This window comes from Grampus griseus (assembly GCF_964374135.1).
Source record: "Grampus griseus genome assembly, chromosome: 1".
NCBI classification, from domain to species: domain Eukaryota; kingdom Metazoa; phylum Chordata; class Mammalia; order Artiodactyla; family Delphinidae; genus Grampus; species Grampus griseus.
The window spans coordinates 87639089-87663278 of record NC_139017.1 but is presented as its reverse complement, the minus strand read 5'-3'; the positions used below and the strand labels follow the sequence as shown (position 1 = coordinate 87663278).

The 24190-nt window shown below is 61.1% G+C and overlaps 1 protein-coding gene across 2 annotated transcripts; it reads left to right on the top strand.

The window, feature by feature from the left end:
- Positions 1-284: 284 nt before the first annotated feature.
- On the top strand, positions 285-23696 carry CELSR2 (cadherin EGF LAG seven-pass G-type receptor 2; the record flags this gene model as incomplete). Of its 2 annotated transcripts, none has more annotated exons than XM_082667679.1 (34): positions 285-3579; positions 7989-8636; positions 10574-10796; positions 11205-11320; positions 11496-11584; positions 11964-12121; positions 12511-12674; positions 12837-12962; positions 13325-13491; positions 13757-14044; positions 14134-14308; positions 14547-14688; positions 14861-14981; positions 15408-15591; positions 15770-15871; positions 16640-16734; positions 16971-17180; positions 17659-17842; positions 17951-18079; positions 18165-18345; positions 18497-18664; positions 18764-18890; positions 19005-19205; positions 19518-19692; positions 20014-20126; positions 20270-20349; positions 20438-20564; positions 20676-20798; positions 21392-21519; positions 21750-21838; positions 21951-22145; positions 22284-22454; positions 22594-22828; positions 23270-23696. In XM_082667679.1, the coding sequence occupies 34 exons, from the start codon at positions 285-287 to the stop codon at positions 23289-23291; spliced, it is 8751 nt and encodes a 2916-aa protein (XP_082523805.1). In that variant the 3' UTR covers positions 23292-23696. The 2 variants fall into 2 exon arrangements, with proteins under 2 accessions (XP_082523805.1, XP_082523806.1); XM_082667680.1 differs by having other exon boundaries at positions 23124-23696.
- Positions 23697-24190: the final 494 nt, after the last annotated feature.

Sequence of the window (24190 nt, the reverse complement as noted above, 5' to 3'; positions counted from 1 at the left end):
AGGATCTGGGGGCCGGCAGGGCCAAGGGCGCGCGGGGTCCGCGGGCGCAGGTGGCGAGAGCCGGGTGTGCCAGTGGGCGCGGCGCCAGCCCGTGGTGGTCGGTGTGACCGGGGCGCGGGCCCGGCTCAGGGAACGGTGGGAGCCCGGGCTCCGGTGAGGCATCAAGGAGCAGGCCCCCGGGGACTGGCGCCCTGGCCTGGGCATGAGGCGCGGCGGGGCGGGCAGGAGCGGGAGGAGGAGCCGCCGCCGCCGCCGTTGACCCGGCCGGCCGGGAAGAGGGAGAGATGCGGAGCCCGGCGGCCCGCGCCCCACTTCCAACACCACTGCCGCTGCTACTGCTCCTGCTGCCGCCACTATTGGGAGACCAGGTGGGGCCCTGTCGTTCCCTGGGGCCTGGGGGACGCGGTTCCTCGGGGGCCTGCGCTCCCGTGGGCTGGCTCTGTCCAGCCTCATCCTCGAACCTCTGGCTCTACACCAGCCGCTGCAGGGATGCGGGGACGGAACTGACTGGCCATCTGGTGCCCCACCATGATGGTCTGAGGGTCTGGTGTCCAGAATCCGGGGCCCACATCCCCTTGCCGCCAGCGCCCGAAGGCTGCCCCTGGAGCTGTCGTCTTCTGGGCGTTGGAGGCCACCTTTCCCCACAGGGCAAACTTGCCCTGCCCCATGAGCACCTGTGCTTAAAGGCCCCACGGCTGAGATGCCAGTCCTGTAAGCTGGTGCAGACCCCAGGGTTCAGGGCAGGGGAAAGCTCAGCAGAAGCGTCCATGGGTGGACGTCGGAAGAGGAATGTGAATACAGCCCCCCAGTTTCAGCCCCCCAGCTACCAGGCCACAGTGCCCGAGAACCAGCCAGCAGGTACCCCTGTGGCATCTCTGCGGGCCATCGACCCAGATGAGGGTGAGGCAGGTCGGCTTGAGTACACTATGGATGCCCTCTTCGATAGCCGCTCCAACCATTTCTTCTCCCTGGACCCAATCACCGGTGCAGTAACCACAGCCGAGGAGCTGGATCGTGAGACCAAGAGCACCCATGTCTTCAGAGTCACGGCGCAGGATCACGGCATGCCCCGACGCAGTGCCCTGGCCACGCTCACCATCTTGGTGACTGATACCAATGATCACGACCCTGTTTTTGAGCAGCAGGAGTACAAGGAGAGCCTCAGGGAGAACCTGGAGGTGGGCTATGAAGTGCTCACCGTCAGAGCCACAGATGGTGACGCCCCTCCCAATGCCAATATTCTGTACCGCCTGCTGGAGGGGCCTGGGGGCAGCCCCTCTGAGGTCTTTGAGATTGACCCTCGCTCTGGGGTAATACGAACCCGTGGCCCTGTGGATCGGGAAGAGGTGGAATCCTACCAGTTGACAGTGGAAGCAAGTGATCAGGGTCGGGACCCCGGTCCACGGAGTGCCACAGCTGCTGTTTTCCTGTCTGTGGAGGATGATAATGACAATGCCCCCCAGTTCAGCGAGAAGCGCTATGTGGTCCAGGTGCGGGAGGACGTGACCCCAGGAGCTCCGGTACTCCGGGTCACAGCCTCGGATAGAGACAAGGGCAGCAATGCCCTGGTGCATTACAGCATCATGAGTGGCAACGCGCGGGGACAGTTTTACTTAGATGCCCAGACTGGGGCTCTGGACGTGGTGAGCCCTCTTGACTATGAGACGACCAAGGAATACACCCTACGGGTTCGAGCACAGGATGGCGGCCGCCCCCCTCTCTCCAACGTCTCCGGCTTGGTGACAGTGCAGGTCCTGGATATCAATGACAATGCTCCCATCTTCGTCAGCACCCCCTTCCAGGCTACTGTCCTGGAGAGTGTCCCCTTAGGCTACCTGGTTCTCCATGTCCAGGCCATCGATGCTGATGCTGGTGACAATGCCCGCCTGGAATACCGCCTTGCGGGGGTCGGGCATGACTTCCCCTTCACCATCAACAATGGCACAGGCTGGATCTCCGTGGCTGCTGAGCTGGACCGGGAAGAGGTTGACTTCTACAGCTTTGGAGTAGAAGCCCGCGACCATGGTACCCCAGCACTCACTGCCTCGGCCAGTGTCAGCGTGACCATCCTGGATGTCAATGACAATAACCCGACCTTTACCCAACCAGAGTACACGGTGCGGCTCAACGAGGATGCGGCCGTGGGCACCAGCGTGGTGACGGTGTCGGCCGTGGACCGTGATGCCCACAGTGTCATCACCTACCAGATCACCAGCGGCAACACCCGAAACCGCTTCTCCATCACCAGCCAGAGTGGGGGGGGGCTGGTGTCCCTCGCCCTGCCGCTGGACTACAAGCTGGAGCGGCAGTACGTGCTGGCTGTTATTGCCTCCGATGGCACACGACAGGACACAGCACAAGTGGTGGTGAACGTCACCGACGCTAACACCCATCGTCCCGTGTTTCAGAGCTCTCACTACACGGTGAATATTAATGAGGACCGGCCAGCAGGCACCACGGTGGTGCTGATCAGTGCCACAGATGAGGACACAGGTGAGAATGCCCGCATCACCTACTTTATGGAGGACAGCATCCCTCAGTTCCGCATCGATGCAGATACAGGTGCTGTCACCACCCAGGCCGAGCTGGATTATGAGGACCAGGTGTCCTACACCCTGGCTATCACTGCCCGGGACAATGGCATTCCCCAGAAGTCTGACACCACCTACCTGGAGATCCTGGTGAATGATGTGAATGACAATGCCCCTCAGTTTCTGCGGGACTCCTACCAGGGCAGTGTCTATGAGGATGTGCCCCCCTTCACCAGTGTCCTGCAGATCTCGGCCACTGACCGTGATTCTGGCCTTAACGGCAGGGTCTTCTACACCTTCCAAGGAGGCGATGATGGAGATGGTGACTTTATCGTAGAGTCCACGTCAGGCATTGTGCGAACACTGCGGAGGCTGGATCGTGAAAATGTGGCCCAGTACGCCTTGCGGGCATATGCAGTGGACAAGGGGATGCCTCCAGCTCGCACGCCCATGGACGTGACGGTCGCTGTGTTGGATGTGAACGACAATCCACCTGTTTTTGAGCAGGATGAGTTTGATGTGTTTGTTGAAGAGAACAGCCCCATTGGGCTGGCTGTGGCCCGCGTCACAGCCACAGACCCTGACGAAGGCACTAATGCCCAGATCATGTACCAGATCGTGGAGGGCAACATCCCTGAGGTCTTCCAGCTGGACATCTTCTCTGGGGAGCTGACCGCTCTGGTGGACTTGGACTACGAGGACCGGCCTGAATACATCCTGGTCATCCAGGCCACGTCGGCTCCCCTGGTGAGCCGGGCTACAGTGCACGTCCGCCTGCTTGACCGCAATGACAACCCACCGGTGCTGGGCAACTTTGAGATCCTTTTCAACAACTACGTCACCAACCGCTCGAGCAGCTTCCCCGGGGGTGCCATCGGCCGGGTGCCTGCCCACGACCCTGACATCTCCGACAGCCTGACTTACAGCTTCGAGCGGGGAAACGAACTCAGCCTGGTCCTGCTCAACGCGTCCACGGGCGAGCTGAGGCTGAGTCGGGCACTGGACAACAACCGACCTCTGGAGGCCATCATGAGCGTGCTGGTGTCAGGTAAGGAAGGGCCCAGGTGACATGGGGATGGGGGTGGCCCGTGGGGGAGGGCCTGGAGAGCCATTCAAGGCGGAACTGCTGACCCGCCTCTGTCCCCGGTACTGGCCCGGCGGTTGAGGGGTGAGAAGCAGCTTGGGAAGGAGCCCTAGACATCCTGGCAGCTGTGCTGGCCCTGCCCGCTGCCCCGGGCTGCAAGACCTGGCTGCTTCGGTTGGCCGCCCCCTGCCTACCAGCCTGTGACGTGGTGGGGAAGCGTTGTGAGGCTGCCCTGGTGACGGCTGCCAAGAATTGTGAAAAAAGGCGCGTGGAAGACTGGGGTCCGGGAGAGCTGGGGGAGGGATGGAGAGGACCGTGGCCAGGAGAGGCGAGCCGGCGGTTCAGCGCCCCTTCACGCCCGCCCACCGGGGTCTCCCTGTGATCTCATACAGCCTCTGACAGAGCTGAGGCCGGGGGGCACAGGGTTGCCACTTCGGGGTCAGGACCCTGCAGTCGGGCCCCTTCTGGCTCCCGGCTGAGCCGCAGACCGGCTGAGGGGGACTTTGTCTAGGACATTCTTTTCCCTCCAGGCAGAAAGAGCCTGGCCCGGCTCCCCCTTCAGAGCTCCCACAGGAAGTGAGGCCACAGCTCATTGTCTCTGTCCAAACAGACCCCACTGTCAGAGGTTGTGGTTCGGGGTCCGGCTTGGGGGAGGGGCTGCAACCCCGGGGCAGGCTGCAGCCTTCTGGGTCCCCTTGCTGCCCCACGGGCTGGCTGTTCTCAGACGCCAGGCCTTCCCCGCAGGCCGTGAGAGCCTGGGCTCAGGGGATGGGGTGTGGGGACCGCAATGGGCCAGGGGATTGGTGGCCTCTGAGGGCACAGCCCCCTGATCCAGTGGTGAGAGAACAGAATCCTGGGGCATGGGAGCCTGGCCGGGACCTAGGCCGGGCATTCCAGCTGCTTGGCCAAGCGCTCAGCCTGCAGACTCCCTGGACAGAAGGGCTGGGGGAGGAGAGTTGGGGTGGGGACGACATCCTGTCTCTTCTGTCAGCTGCAGGGAGTGGGCAGCAGCAGCAGCAGCAAGGAGGGGGCCAGCCCCAGGTTGCTGAAGCCCTTCCCCAAGCCTGGGAACAACTGGGACCCTCATGAGGGCTCACTGTTAGCTGTGCCCTGGGGATGGGTGGGTCAGGGTACCCTCACTCCAGACACATCAGGGAGGGGAGAAAGAGAAGAGCCTGCCGGGCCTCACTTCCACCCTGGGGAGTCTGGGCCAGGATGGGAGTGAGAGGCGTGCAAGACACAGGGTGTGGCTTCAGCTCCCCACCCCCTCCACTCATGGTCCTTCCGGGGACTCATGACTCCCCTCCCCACTCCTCAGGTGGCCATCAGAGCCAGGGCACATGAGCTTTTAGAGGTCACGGACAAGGCTCTGTGCATCTTGAAGCCTCAGTTCCTCTCCAGGAGGAGTAAGTGGGAGCTGGAGCTCCCCTATCTTGTCCTTCTCTGTGCTGGGAGGCAGGGGGAAGGAGTGGAGAGGAAGGGCCTCTCCCTCCTGTCCATCCCCAGTCCGCCCTAGGTGATGGAGGGATGGGCAGGGGCCCCACCCAGCCTTCGTGCTCCTACCAGAGCAGAGCCCCAGACCTCAGCTCCCCTAGAATAGAGGGGGAGGCCTCGGCTGACCCTCCAGCCCTAGCCCCACCCTCTCCCCTCAGCCCTGACCCTTGGAGGCAGTCACCACGGCAACCCCAAAGTTCAGGGAGGCTGGGGTGAGGGGGATTGACTCCTACTGCCCCTTTGTTTTCCTTCTCTTGTTCTTTGTCTCTTCTTTCTTTCCCGCCTCTGCCCCTGGGGGCCCTTCTGCACGGCCCCCTCCATTGCCCTCTCCCCATCTCCTGTGTGACTCTCTCCTGCTTTCCCACTTTCTCCACTGCTGGCTCTTTTCCTGGGCCTTTGTCTGCCCCTGTTTGGTCTCTGTGTTTATGCCTCTCTGATTTCCCCCTCTCTTGTTCCCTGTGGCTGCAGCTGCCCCAGCTTGGGCCGGATGGCTCCCCTGAAGCCTGAATTCTCCTTGCCTCTTCCTTACCCTGCTAGGACACACAGGAGCTCCTGTCCATGTCCTGGTCATTCCCCAGAGTGGCAGACCCCCTCCAGGCCTACAACTCCCACTGGCACATCTGCCAGGGGAAGAGGGGCTTGGAGTCTGATTCTGCCACAGTCTGGGACTTGGCACTTTTCCAGGTGCGGCAGGTTGGGTTCTAGACACAGGTGGCGTTTCCTGGAGTCAGGGCCCATCCCACCCCTTTTCTTTCCAGGAGGATGGCTCAGGTAATGCAACCCCCCACCCCTGTTTCCACCGTTACCTTTTGCACCTGAGGGGTGACCCAGGTCAAGGCAGGAGAGAGGAACAAAGAAGCAGCAGAGAGCAGTAGGTTGACTGCTGGGATGGGGGAAAATAGCGGAGGGGGCAGGTGGCCACAGATGGTGGACCAGATGGGAAGCAACAGAGACACACTGGGCAAGGGGCGCAGGCGGAGCCTGGGATGACGGAGGGGGGACATAGGGAGGAGTGCTTGTTCCCAGGGCTGAGTGGTGGTGAGGTTTCTCTTGACTGCCCCCTCCCCTCCCTGATTAGTTAGAAGTACTCTGTGTGGATTCTTGGGCTGCATTCTGCCCGGAGGGACTATCCCACCAAGGAATAACGGCACCAGGTACACAAGAGCCCTGTGCCAGCTCCATAACTAAGTGCAGGGGGGTCTGAAAGAGGGAGAACAGTAGAGCCTGAGGTCATAAATCTGGGCAGGCTTCCTGGAAAAGGTGAGTTTAGAGCGGGTTAGAAAACCAGGAGGGCCGTGGGCTGGTGTCTGGATAGGCCAGGTAGGAAGGAACAGCTTGTTCAGTAGCAGCAAGTCAAGAGAAAGAGGAGCAAGTGAGTGATGACAAACAGGCTTGCTGGTGAGAGCAGGCGGGCCTTGCATTCTCAAGCAATGCGGCTGGAGGGCAGGTGTCAGTGGGCCGAGGACACGGCTGAGATGGGTGTCTGGCTTTAGCCTTCCCAGCCGCCAGTGCAGTTAGCCACAAGTCGCTGTGACACAGAAGCAGGATCTGTTCCCAGATCCCTTTCCTACTCCCACCCCCCCCCTGAAATACCAACTCCTGTCCCATTCCTGCTAGGGTGTCCTTTTTAATAGCTACCCGGGCCCCTCCTGCTGTGTTTTAAAGGCCCTTTCTTCATTATGGAGACCAAATAAATTCTCATGAACATCTTACTGAACACCTACTATGCGTAGGACATTGTAGTAAATAAAAAAGATGAATATCCTTTATAGCCCTGCCAAGCCATTTCCCTCTCCCCTTGGCCTCCAGCTTTCATTTTGAGCTAAATAAAATCCATTGCCATGTATTTGTGCATTCAGGTGTATATGGTATTTCGGGGCTTAGGGTGTGTAGGTGGAGTCAGAAGCCAGAGTGTTAGTACTTAGCTGTTTATAGGTGAGTGTGTGGCCTGGGGGTGTGGCAGGCACTCGGCTATAATGCGGTTAGCCAAGTGGGCGATGAGTAGCCAGAGGCCCTAGGGCCGGAGGAGAGGTCAGCCCACTGGGGCTCTTGTCTGGGGCTCAGGGTGGAGAGCTGCCCAGGCCCTTCCATCTCTGACCCCCAGAACGCCACAGCATCAGGCCAGTGGGTGGTGCTACCACTGGTAAGGTGGCTCAGCTGGATTTCCTGGGGTGGGGCCCCCCAGGCTACCCTCTGCAGCCCAGAGAGTTGGGCGGGAAGAATGCTTTGTGTGGGGCGTTGCCATGGGGATAGCGGGCCTGAGCCCAAGCAGCCGTGGGGCTCAGTGGGAGGGGGACTGGGTGGCCCACTGACCCAGTTCACCCTCCATTCTCTACTGCAGTGGGGGAGGGGGAACGTGGCCAGGGTCAGAGTTATGGTAGTGTTGAGAAATAGAGGCTGAGGGGGCAGAAGGATTATATCTGTGGGTCTCTCATGGTGCTCTGGGCCCTGTAGGAAGGTAAGAAAAAGGCGAAATAAGATTCTTGTGCGGGAAGGCACCTGGTCTGGTATAAGGGAGCAGGACCTGTGGCTTGGGCAGGGAAAGGTGCACAAATATTAAAAGATGTGTCCGTGCTTCACAACAGAGGGTTTCTGGGAAGTATGCAATAAGAAGTTCTGAAAATCAATCCCCTTAAGTGCCCATGCGGGCTGAGCCGTCATGGATTGACTCTCCCTCAGGTGAGCTACACATAACTCCTAGGGCACCTTTATGCCAATTAGAAAAGAGGACCCTTTGTTGGCAACTAGGCAATGCAAGAGTGTGCAGGCGGGATTTCAGCCCGCACTCATTCCCTCCTCCGGCTGCTCCTGCCCGGGGCCAGGTCTATGGCTTGGCAACCCTGCCCTCCCCAGGTGCTGACCGTCTCACCTCTCCGCAGATGGCGTGCACAGTGTGACCGCTCAGTGCGCACTGCGCGTCACCATCATTACCGACGAGATGCTCACGCACAGCATCACGCTGCGCCTGGAGGACATGTCGCCTGAGCGCTTCCTGTCGCCCCTACTGGGTCTCTTCATCCAGGCCGTGGCCGCCACGCTGGCCACACCCCCAGACCACGTGGTGGTCTTCAACGTGCAGCGGGATACGGACGCCCCAGGCGGCCACATCCTCAATGTGAGCCTGTCGGTGGGCCAGCCGCCAGGGCCCGGGGGCGGGCCTCCCTTCCTGCCTTCTGAGGACCTGCAGGAGCGCCTGTACCTCAACCGCAGTCTGCTCACGGCCATCTCGGCGCAGCGCGTGCTGCCCTTCGACGACAACATCTGCCTGCGCGAGCCCTGCGAGAACTACATGCGCTGCGTGTCGGTGCTGCGCTTCGACTCCTCCGCGCCCTTCATCGCCTCCTCCTCCGTGCTCTTCCGGCCCATTCACCCAGTCGGGGGGCTGCGCTGCCGCTGCCCGCCTGGCTTCACGGGCGACTACTGCGAGACGGAGGTGGACCTCTGCTACTCGCGGCCCTGCGGCTCCCACGGCCGCTGCCGCAGCCGTGAAGGCGGCTACACCTGCCTCTGCCGCGATGGCTACACCGGTGAGCCCTCACCGAGGGAGGGGGGACCCCTGGGGGCGGCTCTGGGGGGCTAGCACCGCGGTGCCAGCACAATCAGGCTAAGGACAGGGGTGGCCTCGTTCTTTTCCAGAGTAAGGTACAGGGTACACTGGCCATTCACAAGTCCCACTTGCTCTTTCACAACCACCTATTGAGGAAGGCAGAGAGGGGACCCCTTCTTCTCGGCCACCTACCCAGCCCCCACCCCCAGGTGGTGTAACTGAGGTCAGCTCTAGAGCCAAGCGGCTTGCATTTGTATCCCAGCTTTGACAATACTAGCTGGGTGACCTTGGGCAAGTTACTTAACCTCTCTGTGCCTTAGTATTTTTTAAGTGGATGATGAATCTATTCACATGATAAGGTGGTTGTGAGGACTGATTTAATACGGGTAAAGACCTGGCCTGTAGGAAGTGTTGGCTGTGATTTAAGGGAACGCTGAGATCAGGTGACTTGCTCCAGGTCTCATCTGGATTAGAGATGCGGCTGGGCCTAGTACCTGATCTCTCCCCACTGGTGAGTGAGTTACCTTTCTGAGCTGCAGCAAGTGCTTTTTTCCCTAGGTATTGAGGGGAAGGCACAGAAGAGCTGGGGAAACTGGAGGGTTTGGGTATGGGGATAGTGGTTTTCAGATTATCGCACCTGTGTGTGACCCTGAACAGAATAGCCCCACCCTTGCCCAGGTGTGTAAAACAGCGTCCTGACCAAGAGGCCTCCCTGTTGGCCTGTTTCCAGGGGTCCTTACACATCCTGTCCCAAGCCTCTCCCTGGGATGCTCACTGCCTCTGCTTTGTGCTCCTGTGCTCCCTGCAGGCTCCTGCTTTTCCTCAGGACATCCCCTTCTCTCCTCCATGGGCCCTTCCTTCCCAGATGCCTTAGGGCTTGCTCCCTCTCCTCCAGAGCTATGCCCACTGGCTCTGCCAGCAGTGGTAGGCAAGCCCCACTGCCACCCCTGCTGCATCTTCCTGCCCAGAACTTGCCAGACTTGACTCCTCTCAGCTGCTACTGTGGGTGGAGGGGCGGGTGGGGAGCAGAGGGGTGGGCTTGGGGGAGGGGAGGGAAGTCTTTGTCCAGGAGGATGGGGTAGGGGGGTGCTTAGAGTAGGCGAACAACAGTTTCCATGGAAACTAGAGCCTGTCACTAGGCACTGGAGCTGAGAACCTATCTCTAGAATCTGGGAATGGGGAGGGAGAGAAAAGGGTGGATTTTTCCATCTGATATTGTTGGAATTTTCATCTCCTCCATTGAATCCTGGTCTGCTCCCAGGGCTCAGTTCCCTACTCTGTCAGCATCTCCCAAGTGCACAGAGGTCCTCAGTCTGGACCCCAGGGCTCAGGGTGGGAGTTCCCTGCCCCGTTTCTGGAAAGTCCCCAGCTTCCTGCCCACACCATCCCATAACTCCGACAAATCCAAGTGGAAGCCTGGTCTTATCCCCAGGGAGGGAAACTGATCTTGGTGCCTGACAGGGACAAAAGCAGCAGTGGGAGGGAGGGAGGAAGCAGGGGTTGGCAGCAGCCCTCATGCTGTCCTGCAGGCCCTTCCCTCCATGCGCATTCACCCCTGAAGGGGCCGGAACACCCCTAAGCTTGCGTGGTAGCCCTGATGCCAAAGGCTGCTAGGACCTGGCCCTTATAATCAGCGACCTTGTGGACCTGTGCTCTCGAGGTCCAAAGAGGGCTATGGAAGGGACTGGGAGCCTCAGGGAACTCGCAGGACAGCCGTATATGGGATTGTGGTGAGAACAGCCCAGTGCGCCACGCACAGCACAGAATGGCTGAGTTTGCACATGAGAGGAAGTGGGGATGCCTGGGAGAGTTTGGGGGTATTATGGGGGTCACAGGAGACCACGGAGGGATCACTCGATGCAAAAGAGTCCCAGTTCTCCAGGCACTTGGTGCTCACCTGCCTTACCTCTTGCCCAGGTGAGCACTGTGAGGTGAGTGCCCGCTCAGGCCGTTGCACCCCGGGTGTCTGCAAGAATGGGGGCACCTGTGTCAACCTGCTGGTGGGCGGCTTCAAGTGCGACTGCCCATCCGGAGACTTTGAGAAGCCCTTCTGCCAGGTGACCACGCGCAGCTTCCCCGCCCGCTCCTTCATCACCTTCCGGGGCCTACGCCAGCGCTTCCACTTCACCCTGGCCCTCTCGTGAGTTCCTGGGTGCTGGGGGTAGGGGCCGGGGGGGGAGTCTGGTGCCTCCTGTTCTGCGGACGAGGTGGGAAGTCAGGCAGCAAAAGTGCCCAGAAGAGGTTGTTGGCAGAGCCAGGTCTGCACTTGGAATTGCCTGTGCAGTTGGCCAGCAGGCCTCCTTCACCCACCAGGGCCGTCTACGCTCCTCCCACCCCACCCTCAACGGTGGGAGCTAGGATGCCAAGGTTCTGCTTCTGGTCCTGGTTTGGGCTCATCTTCCACATTCTAGCCACATGGCCCATAGCCTCGGCCAAGGAGTCAGCCCTCTGGAGAGTCCTGAGTAGGATCAGGGCTGGTTAGGTGGCTGGGGTGCTGGCATCCAGGTGGGTGCCCCATTGCGTGCCCCCATCGCCCACTCCTACTCAGGTTTGCCACCAAGGAGCGTGATGGGCTGCTGTTGTACAATGGGCGCTTCAACGAGAAGCATGACTTTGTGGCCCTCGAGGTGATCCAGGAGCAGGTCCAGCTCACCTTCTCTGCAGGTGATCCCGCTTGCCCCATGTCCTTGCCCATCTCCTAGAGGCCCCGTGTCTCTCAGCCCTTGACCCCAAGGCACACACTCTCCCAGCCAGATCTGGGCCCAGCCCAACCATGAGCATCCCCTCCCCATTCCCAGCCCTCATCTGGTGTCCCAGCTCACCTGGGTCCTTTCCCCAGGGGAGTCGACCACCACCGTGTCCCCGTTCGTGTCCGGAGGGGTCAGTGACGGCCAGTGGCACACAGTGCAGCTGAAGTACTACAATAAGGTGGGTGTGGGAGGCGGTCAAGGAGCTGGAGGGTTCTGTCGTTGGCTCAGGAGCTCACCTAGACCTGGGTGGCGCTGCCTCCCCAGGGGCTGGTCATGGCACTTCTGGCTGAGATGGGGGAAGGGAGGGGTGGAACTTACCATCTTGCTGGGCATTCCCATTCCGCTGGGTGGTGTAGATCCTTCCTGTTCTAGTAGGCAGAAACTTGAGTAGACGCTGAGGAAGGTAAAGTGCGTAAGTCCTGTGAGCACACATCAGTGTGCATGTGTGTTTGTATATGTGGGGGAGGGTGTACACACAGGGGGTGAGTTAGTGCCTGGCCCGTGACCTGATTGGCTCTTGCCCACTCTTTCCCATCTCCGCCCTTCCCTGTCCACAGCCGCTGTTGGGTCAGACAGGGCTCCCGCAGGGCCCATCCGAGCAGAAGGTGGCTGTGGTGACCGTGGATGGCTGTGACACAGGGGTGGCCCTGCGCTTCGGAGCTGTGCTGGGCAACTACTCCTGCGCTGCCCAGGGCACCCAGGGTGGCAGCAAGAAGTAAGCAGGGGAGAGGGCTGGGGCTGCGGTGAGGTGTGGGCCAGTCAGGGAGGGAGGGTTGTAGGGGGGCCTTTGGGGGCCCTGAAATGGGGACCAGTTCAGACGGGGGTCATCCCTCGCCTTGCTTCCCTCTGCCCCTGCTTAGCGCTCTGTGGGGGCTGGGGTGGGAGGCGGGAGCGGGCAAGACTGGGGGACTAGAGCCGGGCCTCGTGCAGCGGTCTGGGGAGGGGCGGGTATCAGATGAGAGCAGCTCCGGGTTGAGGCTCCCCTTCCCCTGGCTGCTCTGCAGGGCCCCTTGGGCTCCTGGCCTGGCGGCAGGGCTCAGGGAGGAGGAAGAGCCGGAAGCACCCCACTCTCCCTCATGTCGCAGCCATTTTCGCCCCCCCCAGGTCTCTGGACCTGACAGGGCCCCTGCTGCTGGGCGGGGTGCCTGACCTGCCTGAGAGCTTCCCTGTCCGAACCCGGCACTTCGTGGGCTGCATGAGGAACCTGCAGGTGGACAGCCGCCATGTCGACATGGCCGACTTCATTGCCAACAACGGCACCGTGCCCGGTATGGGGGCTGGGGTAGGGGCGAGGCCAGGGGCCCTACGCAGAGGAGGGGTGTGCCTGCTGCGGGGACCCCTGCACGTGGCGGGTCTCAGAGCCCCCTCCAGCCACTGCCACAGGTTTTCTGTTGGGAGCCTCCACCTGAGCGCCCTTCTCTCCACTCTAGGCTGCTCTGCCAAGAAGAACGTGTGTGACAGCAACACTTGCCACAATGGGGGCACCTGTGTGAACCAGTGGGATGCCTTCAGCTGCGAGTGCCCTCTGGGCTTCGGGGGCAAGAGCTGTGCCCAGGGTAGGGGGCAGCCCTCAGAGGTCGGGGCCTGGGAGCTGTCAGCACTGCTGGGAACACTGGCAGGGTCCGGGCAGGCACTGGGCAGGGCCCAGCTGAGCTGGGCTGTGGGTAGAAAAGCGTGTCTGGGCAGAGCCTTGAGAGGGTAGCACGGGAGACAAAGGGCCCAGTCAGAGGCAGGCCTGGGCACAGTGTGGTGCGGGCCCAGGGCAGGTGAATGCTCTGGGGGGCGGGGCTGCCGTGGAGAGTGGGCACTAGGAGGGACAGTGCCCTGCCTCCCAGGGAGCCGCCCCTGCTGAGCATCATACCCCCTGGGGCACTTGGGTGCTCCGCCTCTCAGAGTCTGCCTTTATCTGTCTCCCCAGAAATGGCCAACCCGCAGCGCTTCCTGGGCAGCAGCCTGGTGGCCTGGCATGGCCTCTCGCTGCCCATCTCTCAGCCCTGGCACCTCAGCCTCATGTTCCGCACACGCCAGGCCGACGGCGTCCTGCTGCAGGCTGTCACCAGGGGCCGCAGCACCATCACCCTGCAGGTGATGCAGAGAGGGGTGGGGCAGGCGGGCCCTGGCCATGGTTGGTCAAAGATGGCTGGGCGGGGCCTTTCCCTGGAAAGAAAGGCAGCTAGGTTCGTTTGGTGGATCACTGCTGCCATCTCTTGGGCCCAAGGGAAATAATACCTTTTCCTCTCTGGCCTCAGCTGGGCAGCAGGATGGGTTTGGTGGTCCAGGAAGGAGGACAGTGGGCTGGAAGAAGAGCCCATTAAGGCAGTCTGCTGACCCTCTTTTCTTCTGGTGCCAGCTTCAGGAGGGCCACGTGGTGCTGAGTGTGGAGGGCACCGGACTCCAGGCCTCGTCTCTCCGGCTGGAGCCAGGCCGGGCCAATGATGGCGACTGGCACCATGCACAGCTGGCACTGGGAGCCAGTGGGGGCCCCGGCCACGCCATCCTGTCCTTCGACTATGGGCAGCAGCGGGCAGAGGGCAACCTGGGCCCCCGGCTGCATGGGCTACACCTGAGCAACATTACCGTTGGGGGAGTGCCTGGGCCGGCCAGTGGTGTGGCCCGTGGCTTCCGGGGCTGTTTGCAGGTAAGCCTCCTGCCCTGCCTTCTCATCTCCAATAGCTGGAGGCTGGAGGCCCGCTCCACAAAGGGCCAACACTACCTTGTCCATCCCAGGGTGTTCGGGTAAGCGAGACGTCCGAGGGTATTAGCAGTCTGGATCCCAGCCGTGGGGAAAGCATCAATGTGGAGCCAGGCTGTAGCCTGCCAGACCCCTGTGACTCGAACCCATGTCCTGCCAACAGCTATTGCAGTGACGACTGGGACAGCTATTCCTGCAGCTGCGATCCAGGTATGCCAGGGATCCAGGGAAATGGGGCAGGTTAGCAAGTGCGGGGCAGCGACGGTTCACTCTGGCTCTGCCGTGTGACCTGGGGCTAGTCACATCACCTCTCTGAGCCTCTCCTGCACTACAAAGCCAGAGCCAGCTGGTATAGCTGCTCAGGATAGAAGGGGATGGATGAAGGCAGGTTTGAAGAAAGTGCTAGGGGAAGGTGGGGATTGAGCCTCTCCTGTCCTTCTGGTCCCAGGTTACTATGGTGACAACTGTACTAACGTGTGTGACCTGAACCCATGTGAGCATCAGTCCGTGTGTACCCGAAAGCCCAGTGACCCCCATGGCTATATCTGCGAGTGTCCCCCAAATTACCTTGGGCCATACTGTGAGACCAGGTAAGTGGACCATTGCAGGCAGCAGCAGGTCCCAGTGGCACTGCCTGTGTCTGCTGTGTCCCTCAGAGCACTGAGAACCTGGCTGAGCCACAGCCAGGCTCGGAAGGGCCACACATGGCTACACCAGACGGGTGGCAGAGGGAGCCCATGTCTGCCTGGTCCTCCTCTGCAGGATTGACCAGCCTTGCCCCCGAGGCTGGTGGGGACACCCCACATGCGGCCCATGCAACTGTGACGTCAGCAAAGGCTTCGATCCGGATTGCAACAAGACAAGCGGCGAGTGCCACTGCAAGGTGACAGCCCCGGCCTAGGCCTCCATAGCAGCTGCCTTGGCCTCTGTTCTGTACCTCCTGGGCCCTTGGGGGGGACAATGAAGGAAGACTCTGCAGAGAGCTGAGGGCTTATGTGCCTTTGCTCCACTAGGGCGGGCAAGGGGCTGTTTGTCCTCGTGTGTCTGGGGTGTGGGGCGTCCAGGACCTATACTTAACCAGTGAGCTCTGGGTCAGCTATACTGGTTGTTTGCAGCCTGTTCTGATTGGTGTCTCATTGATGGATTAAACTCCAAAACATTACCAGTTGTTACATATTTTGAATGTACCGTTCTTGGTGGGGACCTGAGGTCAGGGAGCCTCTCTCCAGAGGGGCCACAGTGAAGGATCCATGAGCATCCAGGGAAAAGAGCCTGAGCCAGTGACCCCATCCTCCCTCTCCCCTCCCAGGAGAACCACTACCGGCCCCCTGGCAGCCCCGCCTGCCTGCTGTGTGACTGCTACCCCACGGGCTCTCTGTCCCGAGTCTGTGACCCTGAGGATGGCCAGTGTCCATGCAAGCCAGGTGTCATTGGGCGCCAGTGTGATCGCTGTGACAACCCTTTTGCTGAGGTCACCACCAACGGCTGTGAAGGTAGGGCTCTTGCGGTAGATGGGTGGCCTTCCCTGCTGTGTGCCAGGCCCTGGTGTCCCAGGGAGGCCAGGAGCAGGGGCTGGTTGCAGGCCTGAGGCTGCACAGGGAGGGCTGGGGAGCCTGGCCAGAGCTGTAGGGGGACAGTTGCTCCTGAGTGACGGTGTGTGCTTCCCTGCAGTGAATTATGACAGCTGCCCACGGGCCATCGAGGCTGGGATCTGGTGGCCCCGTACCCGCTTCGGGCTGCCTGCTGCTGCCCCCTGCCCCAAAGGCTCCTTTGGTAGGTGCTGGAGGCCCAGAATGTGAGACTGAGGACTTGGCCTTTCATCAGTGGGGTGAGGGTGGGGAGCCCCTGGCTACTGATCATAGGACCCCACTTTCCAGCCTCCAGGTCCTGGGACTCCATATCCCATGCTTCCTTGGCTCACTGTTCCCCTGCTCCCAAGGTTGCCTAAATGAAAGGTGCCTATATCTTGGACTCTTAACAAAAGTGCTAAAAAACCTGCAGTGTGCATGGCACAGGGCTGGGTGCTAGAGATTCAAAGATGAGTCACACAGGGTTCCCGTCCTCAGCTCACCACCTAGTGCTGGAGTTATGCCACTAGAAAGATGGTCTGGGGAGTAGGGGAGGTGAGGTGCTGTCCCAGGCGACCCAGCCGCAGGATGGGGGCTGGCGCTGGTCCTTGGATTGACGATGACCAGAGTTCAGAAGTAGAGAGTGAGTGGCAGGGAGCTCAAGGTGGTGGCTGGAGAGGGACAGCCACGTCTGGGGGCTCAAAGGGACCACATGTGCCGCAGGACCACGTGTACTGCAGGACCACGTGTGCCCCTGTAGCCCTTTTTTGGGCTGATCCTACAGAGGTGTTGGCTCTGGTGTTCTCCACACGCGTCTCCCTGTTTTCACCTGCAGTACAGGATGGCAGGGCCCTTGTTTGGTTGTCTCCTGCCTCTGGTCCATGAGGGGCTGCCCCCCAGCAGAACTCAGCCAGGTCTCGGCAGCCTCCTGTGTCTCCCCCTGAGGCCTGCCCTCCTGGCTGCCTTCCCCCAGGGACTGCTGTGCGCCACTGTGACGAGCACAGAGGGTGGCTCCCCCCAAACCTCTTCAACTGCACATCAGTCACCTTCTCAGAGCTGAAGGGCTTTGTAAGTGGAACTTCTCATCTCCATCTCCTTACCCCTGCCCCCTGCCCTGGCCCAGTATGACCTGCCTGCCTCCCCAGCTTTGAGAAAGGGGACTCTGGAATTCCAGCTCCTGTCTCCCAGGGCCCCCACCTGGAGGCCATTTCTCCCCTTTCCTGAGTCCTTTTACTCTAGAGTTCCAGTTCTACTCTCTGGGTACCTCACTCCTGTGCTGACCCCCCAGCCTATCTTGGTCCCAGGCTGAGCGGCTGCAGCGAAACGAGTCAGGCCTGGACTCGGGGCGCTCCCAGCGGCTGGCCCTGCTTCTGCGTAACGCTACCCAACACACGGCTGGCTACTTCGGCAGTGACGTCAAGGTGGCCTACCAGCTGGCCGCTCGGCTACTGGCCCACGAGAGCACCCAGCGAGGCTTCGGGTTGTCCGCCACACAGGATGTGCACTTCACCGAGGTGGGGCTTGGAGGGGGCAGGAATGGCTGGGTGGGTGGAGGTCACGGTGAGTGAGCCTGCTCCTGGCCACCTGGGGGCAAAATGGGGGGCACTCCCCACCCCTGCCTTTGGGGAGCTCTCAGCCGGCATGAGGCCCCCATGAGACCCTCTGAGCCATGGCCCAGCATATGGGTAACTTAGAGCACCTCTTCCCAACCCTTCTCATAGCAAGGCGCCCATAGAAAATAACGTTTGTACTGGGGCCTGGTCTGATCAGGCTTCTCGGAGGAGAGGCCCTGCCCATCGTGCCAGGACAGGGAGGAACCAGCATCTAATAACATCTGTGTGGGAAACTCTTAGAGACTAAGGAGGAAGGGTTAGAGGGAGGGGCATGGTGGGGGGGCGAGCCAAGGCTGGTCTAGGTACAGGCTGGGGCCTGGTGCTGGGGACGAGGACTGAGGCTTCAGGCACAGCCCACCGAGACCGTGCCCTCCCCCAGAATCTGCTGCAGGTGGGCAGCGCCCTCCTGGATGCAGCCAACAAGCGGCACTGGGAGCTGATCCAGCAGACAGAGGGTGGCACCGCCTGGCTGCTCCAGCACTATGAGGCCTATGCCAGTGCCCTGGCCCAGAACATGCGGCACACCTACCTAAGCCCCTTCACCATCGTCACGCCCAACATTGGTGAGGCTGCTGCCAGGGTGGGAGGGTCCAGGGAGAGTCTCTGGTAAGGGCGGCCGTGCCAGGGGCCTGCCCACCTCACCGGGGGTCTGACCTGTGACCTCTCCCTAGTCATCTCTGTAGTTCGCCTGGACAAGGGGAACTTCGCTGGGGCCAAGCTGCCCCGCTACGAGGCGCTGAGAGGGGAGCGGCCCCCGGACCTTGAGACAACGGTCATTCTGCCTGAGTCCGTCTTCAGAGGTCAGTGGGGGCCAAGGGGTGGGTCAGGGGCCAGGCCAGGGCATCTACGCAGGACCCAGCTGAGTGGACAGTGTCCCCATCCCAGAAACGCCCCCCATGGTCAGGCCTGCGGGCCTTGGAGAGGCCCAGGAGCCAGAGGAGCTGGCACGGCGTCAGCGGCGGCACCCGGAGCTGAGTCAGGGTGAGGCGGTGGCCAGTGTCATCATCTACCGCACCCTGGCTGGGCTACTGCCCCATAACTACGACCCAGACAAGCGCAGCCTGAGGTGAGCGGCTGGGGAGACGAGTCGGGGGGAGACAGGTCGGGTGGGTGAGGCACAGAGAGGGCCCAGGGGTTGGGGGCATCTCAGAGTGATTGGGGCGTCCTCCAGTCACGCGACTACCGTGGTGACTGTGTGCCCACCTGCCCCGCGCCAGAGTTCCCAAACGCCCTGTCATCAACACGCCCGTGGTGAGCATCAGCGTCCATGACGATGAGGAGCTTCTGCCCCGTGCTTTGGACAAGCCAGTCACGGTGCAGTTCCGGCTGCTGGAGACGGAGGAGCGGACGAAGCCCATCTGTGTCTTCTGGAACCATTCGATCCTGTAAGCCTGCACTGCCCTGCCCCCAAGGCTTTGGGCGGAGAGCTCAGGCCCCTGGGCACCCCACCCTTCTTGTCTCCTGACCCTGCCTCCCTCACGCAGGGTCAGTGGCACAGGTGGCTGGTCAGCCCGAGGCTGCGAAGTCGTCTTCCGCAACGAGAGCCACGTCAGCTGCCAGTGCAACCACATGACGAGCTTCGCTGTGCTCATGGACGTGTCCAGGCGGGAGGTTGGACCCACCAGGGGTAGCTGCAGAGCTGGGGGTGGGAGCCAAGGGCACTGGACTAGGTGCTCAGGCCCTGCCCTTCCTAAGCCCTCTGGCTCTCTGCCACCCACCCTGCAGAATGGGGAGATCCTGCCACTGAAGACGCTGACCTATGTGGCCCTAGGGGTCACCTTGGCTGCCCTACTGCTCACTTTCCTCTTCCTCACTATTCTGCGTGCCCTGCGCTCCAACCAGCACGGCATCCAACGGAACCTGACTGCCGCCCTGGGCCTAGCTCAGCTGGTCTTCCTCTTGGGAATCAACCAGGCTGACCTCCCTGTAAGATGTTCCTCCTCACGCAGAAACCTTCCCCAGTGCCCAGCCCTCTCAGGCTCCCATACGCGTCCTCCCCAGCAGCCCCCTCAATCCCTGCTCCTGCAGTAGTGACTGAGCCAGCCTAGTGCCTGGCCCCCAGTTTCCCCCTCTCTAGCTCCCCCTTACTTCCCCAGCACCCTAGAGGTACCTTCCTCTGGCCCAGACTCCCCCTGAAGCACCTCCCAACACCCAGGCTCTCCTCCCCTGTCTGGCGAGAGCAGGACCCACACTCTGGGTGTGCCTTGGTCACTGACTGGGCGCGGCCTGGGCCCTCAGTTTGCCTGCACAGTCATCGCCATCCTGCTGCACTTCCTGTACCTCTGCACCTTTTCCTGGGCTCTGCTGGAGGCCTTGCACCTGTACCGGGCGCTCACCGAGGTGCGCGACGTCAATGCCGGCCCCATGCGCTTCTACTACATGCTAGGCTGGGGTGTGCCCGCCTTCATCACAGGTACCCGCACCCCCGATCCCGGGCCTTGAGGTTCTACATCCCTAGGGCCTAAGTCCATCTTCATGCCACCTTCTCCCACTCCCAGCCCAGGCCCAGAGGCCCACATCCCTATGCCCAGGCCAGGTTCTCCACAAGTATCCCTCTGATTTAACTCAGCTATTGACACCCCGACTCAGGGACAGGGTCCCCCATCCTGGAGAGGACGGCATGGACATATGGTGGGCAGAAGCCTTCATCCCCTGCACCTGGCCCTAGGAGCCCACTTGACCGCCTGACTGATTTCCAAGTCCCTGATCACCCCTTCCCCGCTGCTGTCACCAGGTCTAGCCGTGGGCCTGGACCCAGAAGGCTATGGGAACCCTGACTTCTGCTGGCTCTCCATCTACGATACGCTCATCTGGAGTTTTGCTGGCCCCGTGGCCTTTGCTGTCTCGGTAAGTGCTGGAAAGCGGCTGGGGGCGAGCAGGCTGAGTGTGACCTCAGGATCCCCTTTGGGAATTGCTGAGGCCTCCATAGGGTGGGGTGGAAGCTGTCTGTTCCCTGATGGTCCCCCTCACACGTCCCCCTCCCCTGCTAGATGAGTGTCTTCCTGTACATCCTGGCGGCCCGGGCGTCCTGTGCTGCCCAGCGGCAGGGCTTTGAGAAGAAAGGCCCTGTGTGAGTATGGGGTGTGGGTGCCGTGGCAGTGGACGGGCATCGGCACGGGAGGCCTCACGGCCAGACTCACAGCCCGCCCCCTCCCCAGCTTGGGCCTGCGGCCCTCCTTCGCTGTCCTCCTGCTGCTGAGCGCCACGTGGCTACTGGCACTGCTGTCTGTCAACAGTGACACCCTCCTCTTCCACTACCTCTTTGCTGCTTCCAATTGCATCCAGGTACCTGGTCCGACCCATGCCCTGTGGGAGGCCGGTGGAATTGTAGGTGGGAAGCTTGGGTATGAAGTGCCTTAATAAGCACTTAGACACTTGCTGCTTCTTGCCTGTCAGGGCCCCTTCATCTTCCTCTCCTATGTGGTGCTTAGCAAGGAGGTCCGGAAAGCACTCAAGTTTGCCTGCAGCCGCAAGCCCAGCCCTGACCCTGCTCTGACCACCAAGTCCACTCTGACCTCGGTGAGGGAGCCGGGGTCAGGGAGGTGAAGGGGTCATGGGGAGTTGAGGGGGAAGAGGCAGGAGGGACAAAGGCTGTGCTTTTGTCCCACTTTTTCTCCATCTTTATATCCTTTCCTGGAAGGAGGAAGGGGTGGTGAAATGGTATGTGTGGCCTGGGAAGAAGGGGCCTGGGGTCGGGGAGGGGGATTTTTGACTTGGGAGGGATGGGAGCAGAGCTTAGAATAGATGAGGGAGTAGCCAAGACAGGTAATCAGGTCATAAATGCCCCACACCTGAGAATCCCTTGTGCCTCTTGGTAAATCTTCTGTGCCTCCCAGAATGCTCTCAGGAGATAATTCCTGGTGCCATCTTTTGCCAGCAGACCCTTATACAGCCGAGTCCGGGGCACTTGGGGTGCGTAGAACTGGCACAGCTATGGCAGAGCTACAACACTACTAGGCCCTGAAATGGGGGCAGCAAAGATGTGGGGCCTCTCTCTTCAGTCCTGGGCATGTGGCGGGGAGAACTTAGGGCAAGCTCCCTCGGCCCCTCCGCTTTCCCGGGGCCACCCCTTCCGGCTCACCCATGTACTGACCTCCCTGTTCCCTGCCTAGTCCTACAACTGCCCCAGCCCCTATGCAGATGGAAGGCTTTACCAGCCCTACGGAGACTCAGCAGGCTCTCTGCACAGCGCCAGCCGCTCGGGCAAGAGTCAGCCCAGCTACATCCCCTTCTTGCTGAGGTGAGCTCTGGTGATGGGACAGTTGGGGAGGGGAGAAGGGCACCGGGCATGCTAGACCCAGGCCAGGCTGCTAGGAGTTGCGTAGCACACACCATGGCCGACACGGTGGCAGCTTGAAGTGGAAGCAGTGAGGAACATGGGGAAGGAACTGGAAAACCCAGAACAGAGAAGAGAATGGGACACCGGGTGAGGGGCCAGGCTGATGCCTCCAGCATGTCTTGTCTTCTTAGGGAGGAGTCCACACTGAACCCTGGCCAAGGGCCCCCTGGCCTGGGGAACCCTGGTGGCCTATTCCTGGAAGGTCAAGACCAGCAGCATGGTGAGGACGGAACCTCCTGACGGCCAGTGGTGGTGGAGGCACAGCTGCCTAACTTTTGTTGAGGGTGGGCAGTGGCGGATGGGCTGCCTGTGATCTCTCCCACACTTCCTAGATCCAGACACAGACTCTGACAGTGACCTGTCCCTGGAAGATGACCAGAGTGGCTCCTATGCCTCTACCCACTCATCAGATAGTGAGGAGGAAGAAGAGGAGGAAGAGGCGGAGGCCACCTTCCCTGGAGAGCCGGGCTGGGACAGCCTGCTGGGGCCTGGGGCGGAGAGACTGCCCCTGCACAGTACCCCCAAGGGTGGGTCAGCGCAGGGTTGTGGCCTTTGGGGGCAGTGGGAGGGCAGAGGGGCTGGGATTCCTGGGAAGCAAGACTAGGGTGGTGACTCTCCTAGCCGTCTGTCTTCTCTGGGCCTCATCTACTTCCTTTCTCCACCAGATGGGGGCCTGGGGTCCGGGAAGGCCCCCTGGCCAGGAGACTTTGGGATCACAGCAAAGGACAGTGGTGGAAATGGGGCTTCTGAGGAGCGGCCGCGGGAGAATGGAGATGCCCTGCCTCGGGAGGGGTCCCTGGGTCCCCTTCCAGGCCCTTCTGCCCAACCTCACAAAGGTGAGCGGGGTATGCTCAGCTGCATGCTCCCCCATCAGCAACCTCACTCCTCACACTGGCCTGTGGCTGGCAGGGCTCTCGAGGGCAGCCCCATGCTCCTTCCACCTGCTCCTCATGGCACCCGCCCTCTGGCCCACAGGCATCCTCAAGAAGAAGTGTCTGCCCACCATCAGTGAGAAGAGCAGCCTCCTACGGCTACCCCTGGAGCAGGGCACAGGGTCTTCCCGGGGCTCCTCAGCCAGCGAGGGCAGCCGGGGTGGGCCCCCTCCCCGCCCTCCACCCCGGCAGAGCCTCCAGGAGCAGCTGAACGGGGTCATGCCCATCGCCATGAGCATCAAGGCAGGCACGGTGGATGAGGACTCGTCAGGCTCCGAGTGAGTGTGGCTGGGTGGGCGGGACAGGGTGCAGCCCCACAGAGGCCCCGCCTCCAGGCCTCCCAGGCCGCTCAGGTGGGCAGCAGAGTGTGGCCCAGGTCCCTTCAGGCCACATGCCCACAAACATGACGCCCTGTGGGGTCAGCCCAGCCCAGCATCGGGCAAAGTGAGGGAGGGTGGGGAGCTGGGGTTGCTTTTCTGTTTCCTTCTTCTGGTGAAAGCTTCCCACTGTCTCCTCTGCTCTGACTAACCCTCTGTCTGCCTTTTCTGTCACTTTCCTTTCCTGCCTCTCCAGATTTCTCTTCTTTAACTTCCTGCATTAACCCTGGGCCGGTGGTTCCTACACCCTGAGGCTCCCTTACGCTCCCCAGCTGCACTCATGCTCCCACTCCTGTCTTGTGCTTTATCCCGCCCCTGCTCCCCCTGCCTGCCTGCCTGCAGCAGCGAGGAAACATCCATCTGAGGAGCCTGGGCCTTGCCGGGAGGGGCACCCACCCCACCCAAGGCCATCTAGTGCCAACTCCCTCCCCCACCATCCCCCTCACTGCACTTTGGACCCCTGGGGCCAACATCTCCAAGACAAAGTTTTTCAGAAAAGAGGAAAAAAGAAATTTAAAAAAGGAACTCCACTCTTCATGACTTCAGGGATTAATTTTTTTTATACGCTGGAAATTGACTCCCCTTTCCCTCCCCAAAGAGGATAGGACCTCCCAGGATGCTTTCCCAGCCTCTCCTCAGTTTCCCATCTGCTGTGCCTCTGGGAGGAAAGGGACTCTTGGGGGACCTGCCCCTCGTTTGCCATCACCAAAAGGAAAGGACAAAGCCACATGCACCCAGGGCATCAAGCCCTGCGGGCCGCACCGGGCAGGCCTCAGTGTGGTGAGGGCGCAGGGCCGAGGGCACTCCTCACCCCGCCTGTGCCGCCCCTTCCAGGAACTGAAAAAGCCCTGTCCGGAGAGGGGGCAGAAGGACTCAGCGCCCCCAGACCCCCAAATGCTGCATGAACACATTCTGAAGGGAACCCATGCCCCTGGGTGGCGGCCGGGCCACCCCAGCCCCTCTCCTTTCCCTGGACTCTGGCCATGCACTGCAGCCCAGGTGTTTGCTCAGTTCGCTGACCCAAAAGTGCTTCATTTCCCTGCCCGCCCCGTGCTGGGGAAGGCCAGTCATGTGTTAAGTTGAGCTTCTTTGCTATTGTGTGGGTGGGACAGGGAGGAAGAGGACAGATGGGGCTGGCACGGCTGCCCCGTGCTGTCTCCAGCCCAGGTCTCCAGTCTGGGTTCCAGGGTCCACTCGCCCTCCTCTGAGACCAGACAAACCCCACTGACCTGCTGTGGCCTCTGAGACATGTTCTATTTTTAT